The 13,546-nt window shown below is 40.9% G+C and overlaps 1 protein-coding gene across 6 annotated transcripts in view; it reads right to left on the bottom strand.

Annotated features, from left to right (window-relative positions):
• The window catches only part of LOC144604751 (cadherin-6-like), a 171,488-nt gene that overhangs the window by 91,066 nt on the left and 66,876 nt on the right, over positions 1-13,546 (bottom strand). For all 6 annotated transcript variants that reach the window (XM_078419385.1, XM_078419428.1, XM_078419418.1 and 3 more), the window contains one exon: positions 347-641. In XM_078419385.1, coding sequence (XP_078275511.1) covers positions 347-641 — 295 coding nt within the window. The remainder of the gene's footprint in view (positions 1-346; positions 642-13,546) is intronic.

Below are 13,546 nucleotides of genomic sequence, written 5' to 3'. Positions count from 1 at the left end.
TTAAAGATCTGATCCACTGTGAACCATTTGAGAATGGACCAGGGAATATGGAGCTGTGAACAAGAAAGCTGACATGAGAAAACATCCCTTTGCAATCAAGTCTATGCCAATTATGCTATGGTCCACATCATGAATTCTTGTGCCAGGTAATCTGTTGACAATGGCATCCGTAAAAATGCACATGAAACCATCATGACATACACCTCTAACCTGTTGCTTACATTGCCCAAAGTAAAATGAAAGGGTAAGCAGATTTAAAAAAAGATGACATAATGGAATAAGTTCCATTTAAACTTTACTGATTGGATTTTCTCTTTATCAAGATGTCTGGCCTCCTTTAACTTACCGACATCAGACATTTCCGGAATAGTGGCCAAATAGGTTTTCTTTGAAAACTTTGGCTCATTATCATTGATATCATGGATTTTAATAATAAACTCGGATTCTGGTTCCACAGGCCTGCCAGTCCGTCTTTCAATGGCTTGGGCTCGTAATGCATAAAAAGACCTTTCCTCCCGATCCATTTTCTTTAAGGCGTGAATGTCCCCAGTGTTCTCATCAATACTGAAAACTGTACCAGCCCCGTCTCCCGACAAAATATATTTAAGTGTGCCATCTCCCTTGTCAACATCAGAGTGTAGCTGTGGAAAGAAAAGAGAGAACAGCATTTACAAATCTTGAAGGGAAAAGAAATTGTAGGATATCAGCAAGGATTCAGGAGATAACAAACATCAAACAGTGAATGACTACAGATCATATTATAATTTATTTTCAAACATAGAAACTGACCATGAGACCAAGAAGGTGAATGTCAGCATTAAGTTTCCAAATGAGACTCCCTGCAATCACACTAGCAATACCTATTTCTTTACCTCTTTTGTAGTTATCTAGTTTTCTCTTAAACATATTGTTACCCACTGTTCTTCATATTTAAATTGTGAGCAGGGGCTAAACAATTTTCCAATCTTTCATAAAGCCATAAGGTTAGAAACTGATTATCAGTCACGTGCAGTCATATTTAAGAGAGAAAAAGGAAATCTGAAAATCTGAAATAAAAACAGAAGATGCAGAAAATAGTCAGCAGGTCAGGCAGCACCTGTGGAAAGATAAATAATGAACACTTCAATTCTAGGACCTTTCATCAGAGCTACCTGACGTGCTGAACGTTTTCTGCATTTTCAGTTTCTATTTCAGATTTTACAACATCCTCAGACTGGAGACCTGTGACTAGTGGTGTGCCTCAGGGATCGGTGCTGGGCCCATTTAAGTTTGTCATCTATATCATTGATCTAATGGATGATAATATACAAGGCATGATTAGCAAGTTTGCAGATGAACACTAAATAGGTGGTATTGTAGACAGCGAAGATGGTTATTAACAATCACAGCAGGATCTTGATCAGTCGGGCAGGTGGGCTGAGGAATGGTTAATGATGTTTAATTCAGATAAATGTGAGATGTTGCATATTTGGAAGTCAAACCAGGGAAGGACCTTCACGGTGAATAGTAGGGCCCAGGGCAGTGTACTTAGCTCCCTGAAATGGCATCACTGGTGGTGAAGAAGGAAGGCTTTTTGGCACATTGGCCTTCATTAGTCAGGGAACTGAGTATTGACGTTGGGACATCATGTTTTAGTTGTACAAGACACTGGTGAGGTCACATTTAGTGTATTGTGTTCAGTGTTGATCAATTTGCTACAGAAAAGATGCCATTAAGATGGAAAGGGTGCGGAGAAGATTTACAATAATATTGATAGAACTCATGGGCCTGAGCTATAGGGACTGGTTAGGAAGGCTCGGACTTCATTCCTTGGAGCACAGGATGCTGTGGGGTGATCTTATAAAGGTACATAAAATCATGAGGGGAATAGATAGGTTGAATGCATGGTCTTTTTCCCAGGATAGACAAATCAAGAACTAGAGGCCATAGGTTTAAGGTGAGAGGGGAATGATTAAATTGGAACCTGTGGGGAACCTTTTGAGAGAGAAGGAAGTGAGTATATGGCATGGGTTGCCAGAGGAGATGGTTGAGGCAAGTTCCATAACAACAGTTAAAAGATATTAAAGCAGGTACATGAATAGGAAAGGTTTAGAGGGGATGGGCTAAATGTGAATGAATGAGACTAGCTTAGATGGGGCATCTTGTACGCCAAAAACGTTGGGCTGAAGGGCCTGTTTCCATGCTGTATGACTCTATGACGCAGTTTAAAAAAATCATTTACTATTGGATTCACGGTTGCTTCTCTTCCAGGAATGCCAGCCCTGAAGAAATGATCCTCTGCTCTGCTCCCTGGCAGAATTTCTAGCCCAGCCTCTGACTAAAGCTTGCCACCACATCTCGTTGCTTAACTAATTTCTGACTTCAATTTCTCCATGTACCTGGGTGAAAGAAAAAATGAGTGGAAACCATATTTACATTGGCTCACTATATTAACAAAGTTGCACAATTGGGGCAGTTTATGGTGCTCATACCAAGAAACTGACCAAACATGTATGCCAGCAAACTTTGAGAAAACCAATGGCTCTCTAAATGTACAAGCTGTGAGAACAGGGAGAGAGACACGTATTTGTCCTTTTATCCTCTAACGCCCTATTATCTCTGACCCCCAATTATTTTACCAGTGTTCACAAGTCCACAATTTTCACAATGCAGCCACAAGTAGGCTCCATTTATCTTAGTGCTGCACCCACAATCTTTGGTATTATATTGGAACCCTGCTCCTTGTCTGAGGATTTGTTTGTTTACATTTGATATTTTTGTCATTCAATGTTTCAACAAAAGAGACATGGTTGGGCACATTTTTGCATTTGTTTTTTCCCTACATGTAATTCCATCATTTTCTTACTCCAAACCCTTTGAAATAAAGCCCCATCTTGTACGTAGTCCCATTCTAATTTTTGAAATTGCGTTTGTTAACTTTGAATGCATTAAAATTCCATCTAACAGCTTAGATATGACTCAGGAGAGGGCTTAGGTTCTGTTTGTCTGGCAAGTGTGGAGGGGATAAAGTGAAACTTTTATATTCGATCACAGAAGCAGCAGCAATTACAGTTGTTAACAGCTAAGGGCTTTATCTTAAAAGAAAATTATCTCAAGCAGGAGGGCATTGAAGTCAGGGAAGGGTAACCTGGTCTAGGACCAGACATGCTTCAGTGGAAGGTCAATGGAACGACTAGTGGGCACAGTTCATGATGTAGACCAGCAGCATAGTGTTAGTTGTTATATTAAGGTGACTACAATCTCTCACACAATTGCCACACAATTAGTATCTCTAGTCTTTTGTCCTTTGTTAAATCACAGCTGTAGCTATTTGTTTACCTCCCCATTGCGGGCAGACAGGGGAAGATATCAGAAAGCCCCTTGTAATACGTGTTTATGGCGAGTCTGGAGGCTTGTACTTTGTTAAAGAAGTTTATTGCGGCAGCAATATTCAATTACAAAGGATAACAAACGAGATTACAGACAACCATTAACTCAAACTGTTCACATCGAAGTTCTCTTCCCACTGCCTGGTTTTTGGGCCCAAAACCACCACCTGACCTTGCTGGCCAATCAGCGGGTTCGACTCTCAGGACCAATCCCTATGGTCGCACCACCAAGTGACCTTGCTGGCCAATCCGAGGGTTCGACTCTCAGGACCAATCCCTATGGTCGCTACATGTTCAAGATAGTAACATCGGCGTTTCCAAAGCTGAATCAGATCACACTGCAATTGCATTTTATGAATGTGACCAAGGATAAATTCCAGCGCCATTCAATCATAAGTCACAGGGGCATGCTATTCAGCCAATTGCATTTGTTGTAGCTCGTTGAAAACTCAATCCAATTAGTTGCACTTCCCTGCATTTTTCCAAACTCCTGCCAAAGCTTCATTTCCGAATGGACAGGGGAAATAGTGAGGTTTTTTTTGTTTATTGCAATGATGTAATAAGATAGCTAGCTTTCACTTAAGACAGAAATAGAACTCCTGAGGACATGAATGAAAGTGGATTAGATACATTGTTTGGGGAAGACTTCAGATATGAAAAGAGTGGTAGAGAAGGAAGTATGCAAACAATTTAGAAAAAATAATATAAATATCATTGGGGATTTCTACATTAGATGAAATTTACTTGTGCAGAGTACCTGGGTGAAAGAAAAAAGGAATAGAGTTAGAGTCATAGGGTGATACAGTGTGGAAACAGAACCTTCAGCCCAACTTGCCCACACCGGCTAAAATGTCCCAGCTACACAAGTCCTATTTGCCTGCGCTTGGTCCATAACCCTGCAAACCTGTCCTATCCATGTACCTGTCTAACTGTTTTAAATGTTGGGATAGTCCCTGCCTCAACTACGTCCTCTGGCAGCTTGTTCCATACACCCACCACCCTTGGTGTGAAAAGTTACCCCTCAGATTCCTATTACATCTTTTCCCCTTCACCTTAAACCTATGTCCTCTGGTCCTCGATTCACCTACCCTGGGCAAGAGACTCTGTGCATCTACCTATAATGTACACAGGAATTCATTCCTAATCAGTAGTTAGAAGTCTGCCAAATATTGACACTGTCTGGCGATCACAACTGGGTAACAGATCATGAACCAGAGCAGATTGGGGAAGTAAAGGTGGGAGACGTGTAAGAAAAAATGGTTGTAATACATTCAGACAAATAATTGAGAGATATATCAGGGAAAGAGTTCTCAAAAAATTATTTTCGAGGGATTGAGAATCGAATGTGTGAAAATAAAGCAGTCTTATTACCAAACCCTGATGTTGAACACTGATAACAAAAACATTTAAAAAGTGTTCACTATCTTCTGACAAAAATTAACAACAAACTAAACACTTATAAGATCCAATAGATGAATAAAGCCACAAATTGGAAAATTGAGAGAAATAAATGAACCATTTATTAACTACAGGAGAGAGTTTGATAAGGGGGAAAGTGAAATTAAGTGAGAAATCAATAAAGTATCCAGGAAACTAACAAGGAAGTATGAAATTAAATAACAAGGGAATAGTTGGTAAAATAGAAAAATATTCTTCACGCATATAGATAACAAACTGGAAAGCTTAAATGGGAATTGAGTCATTAAGAGATAGCGAGTGCAAAGGCAGCATTAGCAACATAGAAATATTAAATAATTACTTTGCTTCAGTATTTACCAGGGAGACAAATCAGATAGATTTATCAAAAAAATGAGGTTAGAAATTATCAAAACAAGATAAGAGACATATTAAATAACCTAACCAAACTCAAAGTGGTTAAATCCACTGAACAGGATCAATGCATTCTCAGAGAATTTAAGGAACAGATAGCAGAGGTAGTATTACATGTCAGAAAAAAAAGTGTATGTCTGTAGAATGGTGCTTTGTAGACCATCTTCAGGGAACCCTACAATAGTTATCTCAGCATTTTTTAAATCTGTGCTTTCATGGGCTGTGGATATTGTTGCCAAGGTCATACTTTATTATTAATTCAAAATCGTCCCTGAATTGAGTTACATGTTTGGATATATTAAAGAAAGTGGCAGCGTGATAAAGATTGGATTTGATTTTTTTGAATATTAGAGAAGATGTGCTTATTCCTTCCTCCAGTTTTTATATTGTGAGTCGTGTAGAGGCCAAATCAGGCATGTCCTAGAGATATCCCCGAAAGACATCAGTGAACTTGATGAGCTTTTAAAATTATCTGACAATTCGATAGCCACTATTTCAGATACCAGTTTTTATTCCAGATTTATATAATGCCTTGAAATTAAATAACCCAGATGCTGTAGCGGGATTCAAATTCATGTCTCGGGATTAATCACTCAGGCCTCTAGATGCTGGTCCAGTAACTTAATCACTGTGCTGATCAATGGTACGAAAAATCAATGCTAAAAAATATAATGGAATCTCCACTAAAATAAAAAATAAATGGCTAGGAGCCAATATTAAAACAATAAATGGGCAACATAAAAATGATGAATTGTCAACAAAGTGCTGCTTGGAGAACCTCATTAAATTATTTGAAAGTAACAAAGATAGCAGACAACGGTTGAGCAATTAATGCAGATTATCTAGATTACCAATGGTCTTTGATAATAATTTAAGGTACAAAACCAGGAGAAAGATAATTAGCAGAAGTAAAGGGCAACTACTTAGAGTGATGTAATGTAGTTTGTACAAACCCCATAAGGATCCATGCTAGGATCACTGTTGGTCCCAGTCTGTATCAATAATTTTGACTTTGGACTCAGACAGCACTGTGGCGCAGCGGTAGAGCTACTGCCTTACAGCGCCAGAGACCCGGGTTCGATCCTGACCGCGATCCTATACAGGGCGCAGGTCAGACCACACCTGGAGTATTGTGTGCAGTTTTGGTCTCCTAATTTGAGGAAGGGAGTGCAGCGTAGGTTCACAAGGTTAATTCCCAGAATGGCAGAACTGTCTTGTGATGAAAGAATGGAACGACTGGGCTTGTATTCACCGGAATTTAGAAGGATGAGAGCGGATCTTATAGAAACATATAAAATTATTAAGGGATTGGACACGCTAGATGCAGGAAACATGTTTGTGATGTGGGGGAGTCCAGAACCAGGGGCCACAGTTTAAGAATAAGGGGTAGGCCATTTAGAACTGAGATGAGGAAAAGCTTTTTCACCCAAACAGTTGTGAATCTGTGGAATTCTCTGCCTCAGAAGGCAGTGGAGGCCAATTCTTTGGACTATAAAGAGAGTTAGATAGAGCTCTTAGGGCTGGCTGAATCAAGGGATATGGGGAGAAGGCAGGAACGGGGTACTGATCAGCCATGATCACATTGAATGGTGGTGCTGGCTCGAAGGGCCGAATGGCCTACTCCTGCACCTATTTTCAATGTATCTATGATGTACACAGACTGCGAGCAGTCCAGAAGATAGCTCAGCTTCACAGAGAATGTTTTAGGAAACGAAGACTGACCCTGAAGCTTGGCTGCATTAAAATCTGGTGAAAGAACTTCATGGATGGGAAAGTTTTAAAGGGCTATGGGCCAAATGTGGGCAAGTGGGGCGAGTTATTTTGTTTTTGTTTTGTTTTAAAATAGGTGCAGGAGGAGGCCATTTGGCCCGTCGACCCAGCACTGTCATTCATTGTGATCATGGTTGATCATCCACAATCAGTAACCTGTGCCTGCCTTCTCCCCATATCCCTTGATTCCACTAGCCCCTAGAGCTCTGTCTACCTCTCTTTTAAATGCATCCAGTGAATTGGCCTCTGTGGCAGAGAATTCCACAAATTCACAACTCTCTGGGTGAAAAAGTTTCTTCTCACCTCAGTTTTAAATTGCCTCCCCATTTATTCTTAGACTGTATCCTGTACTCTCTGCTAGGATCCTTTTCCATTCGACCTTGGCCAGCTCCTCTCTCATGTCTTCATAGTCCTCTTTGTTCAATTGCAACACTGACACTTCTGATTTAACCTTATCCCTCTCAAATTGCAGATTAAAACTAATCATATTATGGTCACTACCTCCAAGCGGTTCCTTTACCTTGAGTTCCCTTATTAAATCTGGTTCATTGGACAACACTAAATCCAGAATTGCCTTCTCTCTGGTAGGCTCCAGTACAAGATGCTCTAAGAATCTATCTCGGAGCCACTCTACAAACTCCTTTCCTGGGGTCCAGAACCAACCTGATTTTCCCAGTCTACCTGCATATTGAAATCCCCCATAACCACAGTAGCATTACCTTTGTTACATGCCAGTATTAACTCCTGCTGCAACTTACACCCTATATCCAGGCTACTGTTTGAGTTCTGTAGATAACTCTCATTAGTGTCTTCTTACCTCTACAATTCCTCAGCTCTATCCACAGTGACTCTACATCGTCAGACCCAATGTCACCCCTCGCAAGGGACTGAATTTCATCCCTCACCAACAGAGCTATCCCACCTTCTCTGCCCACCTGCCTGTCCTTTCTACAGGACGTATAACCCTGAATATTCAGTTCCCAGTCCCGATCCTCCTGCAGCCACGTCTGTGTAATCCCCACAATGTCATATCTACCAATCTCTAACTGAACCTCAAGCTCATCCACTTTATTTCCTATACTTCGCGCATTCATATATAGTACTTTTAATCCTTTGCTCATCTCACCTTTCACATTGTTTCCTATTACACTTGGCCATTCTCTCCTATTCCTGTGTGTGCTTTCTGGGGTCTTTCTGAACTATTCATATACTCTCTTTCCCTTTAACTCCATCCTTGTTTATCACATTTGAAACACAAAGTTTAGTTTAAAACCACCCGTGTAGCAGTTGCAAACCTGCCTGCCAGAATGCTGGCCCCCCGCCTGTTGAGGTGCAACCCGTCCCTTTTGTACAATTCACCCTTACCCCAAAACAGATCCCAGTGGTCTAAGAATCTAAATCCCCGCCCCTGCACCAGCTCCTCAGCCACACATTCAGATCCCCTATTTCCCTATTTCCCTATTTAATATTCCTCGGACATAAAATGTAAACACAAGAGCCTTGGAATAATTTCAAGCCACTTAACATTGTACATCTATTCTGGAGGACAATTAATTGTCAACAATTAATCTAATGCCAGATATCCTATGATACCGACATGCAAATCAGAAACAAATACGAAGAGAGATCCCTTTGGAATCATACTTGGCTCTCAATCAACATCACTCAAAAAAGCTGAATATCTGCGCGTTATTACATTGTCTGTGGGAATTTGTGATGTGCAAATTGACTGCAGTATTTTCTAAAGTACAACAGTGTTGCCACTTTAATATGCTTCACAGTCTGTAAAGTACTCCGAGATGTTCTAAAGGTCATTAAAAGTGCTCTGGAAATGCAAGTCTTTCTTTTCTTTTATTTGAACTTCAGAGGTTTCAGCTACTATGTAAAAATTAAAGAGCTGCTACTCACCCCCTAAAGTACATTAATATTTGAGCCTAATAGCTCTGAGAACATTACTCCTTAAAAGGAATAACCTGACTCACTATATATCCATTTAACGATATTAAATCTAATAAAGAAGCATGTATTTATCTGACAAATCTACTTTTGTAAAATGTCAGATTTCATGATTGTTTAAGCTTTTAAAACTCTACATTAAAAGAGTGAAATTACCATGAATTGTTTCTGTCTCTGCTTAAAATCCATCAGATGTCATTGCAGATGAAGTTTCCAAATGAATATGAAGCTCTTTAATAAAAATTATATTTGTTTACCAATTTATCGTCTGTGTTTTGAAAAATTTCAGAGAAAATTTGCCTGGAGGAATTCAGGATGTCTTAATTTAAAACTAACAATCCTTACACGAGATGAATGCTCAATGCAAGCAGGTACATTAAACTAATTGCACGTGCATTGAGCAAATTTGAGTTATATAATGCATAAGAAATGTCAGGAGAGCAGATTGGCTCTAAACATGGTAACAGTTACTCTGAGAATGCAAACAAACCTCAGTCCATTCACATTAACTATGAATGCTAATCAACTGAAAGAGTAGTTCAAAAAGGGTATTACAAATAATTTATAGCCCTTCCATTAAGTGTTCTACTTATCAAAAAACAGTAATAGACCGCTGAATTATGAAAGGACAATATTTATGGGGCCTATCTTATATGATTGTCTAAACTAGACGTTATCCACCTTAAATATATAAATTGGAACCTATCCCCAATTGGAGCCTGTCCCCTGTAATACCCTGTTTGAACTAGCCTTTTGAATTAGCTCGTGCTAAGTAGAGCTGGCCTTGAGCCTGCCCTGTTCGCAAGTCATTGGCTGCGCCAGTCAATGCAAGGAAGAATCTTTCAGGGCTAATCTGAATAGCACTGGAAAAAGTGCGATGTATGATTAATTTTCTTGCCTGTTCAACCTCCTGACAGATGCATAGAAATGTCATATGCACAACACATTACAGTTTATAATGTACATTGAGCGGCGCTTTACTTTAGATTTGAGAGATACAGCGTGAGACAGGCCCTTCAGCACACCGAGTCCGCATCGACCAGTGATCCCCATACACAAGCACTATCCTACACACTAGGGACAATTTACAATTTTTACCAAAGCCAATTAACCTACAAACCGGCACGTCTTTGGAGTGTGGAAGGAAACTGGAGCACCCGGAGAAAACCCACGGGGTCACAGGAAGAACGTACAATTTCCACACTGACAGCCCTGTAGTCAGGATCAAACCCAGGTCTCGAGCGCTGTAAGGCAGCAACTCTAGTGCGATGCCACTGTGCCGCCCCTTTACTGTCCCTTTACGTCTTAGAAAATCATTTGGAAGCTACTTATGGTCTGGGTTACCTTGCACAGAAGCCATGTGTGAAACACTTAAAAGAGGAGGTGCTCCTTGCCCACAACCACTGGTTGAAGTCATTCCAGCGGTTCATACTCAAATAGTAATTGGAGGAAGGTGCACTTAAAGTGAATGACAGGATTAAAACAAAGAAGAAATAGAAACAGTACTGCAAGAATTTTAATGGGAACAAACGTAGTTAATGTGAGAGAACACATCAAATCCTTCTTTTAATGGTTGTGTAACCAGTGTTACACTGCTCTGAGCCATCCATCTCCATCACTCATTAACAGCAATCTGTATCGAACATAACTTCCAGCCAATATGTGCTTAGATCAACACTCCAGTGCTCTGATTCACACTTCACAGCCTGTTCATCCTGAAACCGGTTCAGTCAGGGCTGGCGTAGCACCGTAAGGTGTCACAAGGCACTAAAACACTTCCCTCCTGCTTACAGAAGGTGGCAGCCATAACAAAAACTGACAGTGGGCAAGCACATACCCGTCATTGTAGCATTAGATTAATACTGGCCAGTGTTAATCTAATTATATTCTAGTTTACCCTTCCAACAACTCCTCTAAATTTACAAAATGTAGATCATGCAACTGCAGATGTTCGCTTGCTCTTTCACCAAGGGTTTCTTCTCTTGTAAAGCTAAACATGACTCACTTGAACTCGCCGTGGATGGGGAACACTCACACATGGCACTCACACCCACCACCTCCGATCCTGCGATTATCGGGCAGCTTAGAGGCAGGATTTGCACATGCATTGTCAATGGGCACAAATGGCCTGCAGAGAAAACTAAGGATTAATTCAGTATCAGATGCCTGGAGTAAATTTATGCATAGATTCTTTCTCACAAGACTGAGCTTTTCATGGATCATTGGGGGCCATCTTTTCCAGTATCCAAGTGGTGGCTAGTTCCATGCAGTGTCAAAAAGCTGAGGTATCAACTCGATTGCAGCACAGGCTGAAGCTACTGTATCTAATATCTGAGATCGACAAAAAGTGCTGGAGTAACTCAGGAGGGAAGGCAGCATCACTGGAGAAAAAGGATAGATGATGTTTTTGGTCATCCTGACCCGAAACATCACCTATCCTTTTTCTTCAGAGATGCTGCCTGACCTGCCGAGTTACTCCAGCACATTGTGTCTATAAACCAGCATCTGCAGTTCTTTGTTTCTCTAACCAATATCTTAGCAGGGCAGCAAAATAAGCTCTGACTTCCAGTGTACAATCTCGAACCACTGAAATCATGAATCAGAGTCCAATACATGGTTAGATTACAAGGGATCCAGGGTGAGCTAGCCAATTGGATACATAATTAGCTTGGTGGAAGGGTCAGAAGGTGATTATGAGCTGTTTTACAGATTGAAGGCCTGCGACTAGTGGTGCATCATAAGGAGTGGCGCTAGCTTCCTTTTGTATGACATATGCATTAACATCTTGGATAAAAACAAAGGAGGCGTGATTTGTATGTTTGCCAATAACACTTAAGTTAGTGGTATAGTGGACAGCAAAGAAGGTTGTTCAAGGTAATAACAGGATCTTGAACAACTGGAAAGTGGGTAAATGAATGACCCATGAAATGTAATTACCCATGTATGTGAAATTATACATTTTAGAAAATTAAACCAGGGCAGGACTTATCCAGTGAATGGCAGGGCTCTGGGAAATGCTGTAGAACAGAGAAACCTAGAGTTACAGATGCATAGTCCCCTGAAACTGGTGCATAATTAGACAGGGTGGTGAAGAGTTGCTGCTTTACAGCGAATGCAGCGCCGGAGACTCAGGTTCGATCCTGACTACGGGTGCTGCACTGTAAGGAGTTTGTACGTTCTCCCCGTGACCTGCGTGGGTTTACTCCGAGATCTTCGGTTTCCTCCCACACTCCAAAGACGTACAGGTATGTAGGTTAATTGGCTGGGTAAATGTAAAAATTGTCCCTAGTGGGTGTAGGATAGTGTTAATGTACGGGGATCACTGGGCGGCACGGACTTGGAGGGCCGAAAAGGCCTGTTTCCGGCTGTATATATATGATATGATATATGATAAGAAGGCATATGACATGCTTGCTTTCATCAGACAGGGCATTGTACAAGTGTTGGGATGACACTTTACAGCTGCGCAAGACATTGATGAGACCACACTTGGAGTATTGCGATCAGTGCTCGTTGCCATGCGACAGGAGGGTCTGATTAAGAGAGGTGCAGAAACTATTTGCAAGGGATTCGTGAGCTTGAGTAATAAGGAGTAACTAGATAGGCTGGACTCTGGAGCTGACAGGTGACCTTATAGAGATTTATAAAATAATGAGGAGCATTGAGAAGGTGGATTGTTATAGACTTGTTGCTAGGGTAGGGAAGTTTAAAACTAGAGCGAGTAGGTTTAAGGTGAAAGAGAAAGATTTAAAGGACAACCAAGGGGCAGGTTTTTCCGTACACGGGGTTGGTGGGTATATGGAATGAACTACCACAGGAAGCTGCAGAGACAGGTACAATTATAACACTTAAAAGATGCTTGAACATGAATAGTAAAGGTTGAGAAGGATATGGGCCAAATGCAGGCAAATGTGACAGGCTCATGTTAGCACCTTGGTCAACATGGACAAATTGGGTCTGTGTTTTTGTGTTGTATAACTCTATATGTTATAACGTTATATGTGCCTAGTAAATCAGTTGGACTACTGAGGCTCCGGTCTGGGGGAAGCAACAACAGATCTGTGCAGTTTATAGCCTCTCACAGGATGGTAGCATTTATGATCCAATCGCTGCCACCCCTCTCAGTGCCCTTGCTGCTGCCCAGCAGCCAGTCAGTCACTGTGATGCTGTGAAGCTTGAAGCTGGGCCACATAGGCTCAGAGCAATTTGAGAGTGAGCAAAAGTTAGTATCTGGTTATTATCAGATGGCATCTTCCTGTGTGGAAAGCGATGACTTAATTTCCTACTGTGGAAATTATTCAGACAACGTGCAAACTCCACACAGGCAGTGGCGGAAGTGATGAGAACTGCTAGACTGCTGCACTAAGTATACTGTACATGCTATTTATTCATAGCATGGAGCGTCACAGAATGCGATCTTGTTAAATTTACCTATTGCATTTTCTGTCTTTAGACTTTAGAGATACAGAGTGAAAACAAGCCCTTCAGCCCACTGAGTTCATGCTGACCAGCGATAACCCCCAAAAGCTAGCAACATCCTGTACACTGGGAACAATTTACAATTTTTATTGGTCAATTAACCTTCAAACCTGTACATCTTTGGAGTGTGGGAGGAAACTGGT

Source organism: Rhinoraja longicauda, chromosome 2, assembly GCF_053455715.1.
Source record: "Rhinoraja longicauda isolate Sanriku21f chromosome 2, sRhiLon1.1, whole genome shotgun sequence".
In the NCBI taxonomy this organism is placed as follows: domain Eukaryota; kingdom Metazoa; phylum Chordata; class Chondrichthyes; order Rajiformes; family Arhynchobatidae; genus Rhinoraja; species Rhinoraja longicauda.
This window is presented reverse-complemented; position numbering and strand designations above follow the sequence as displayed.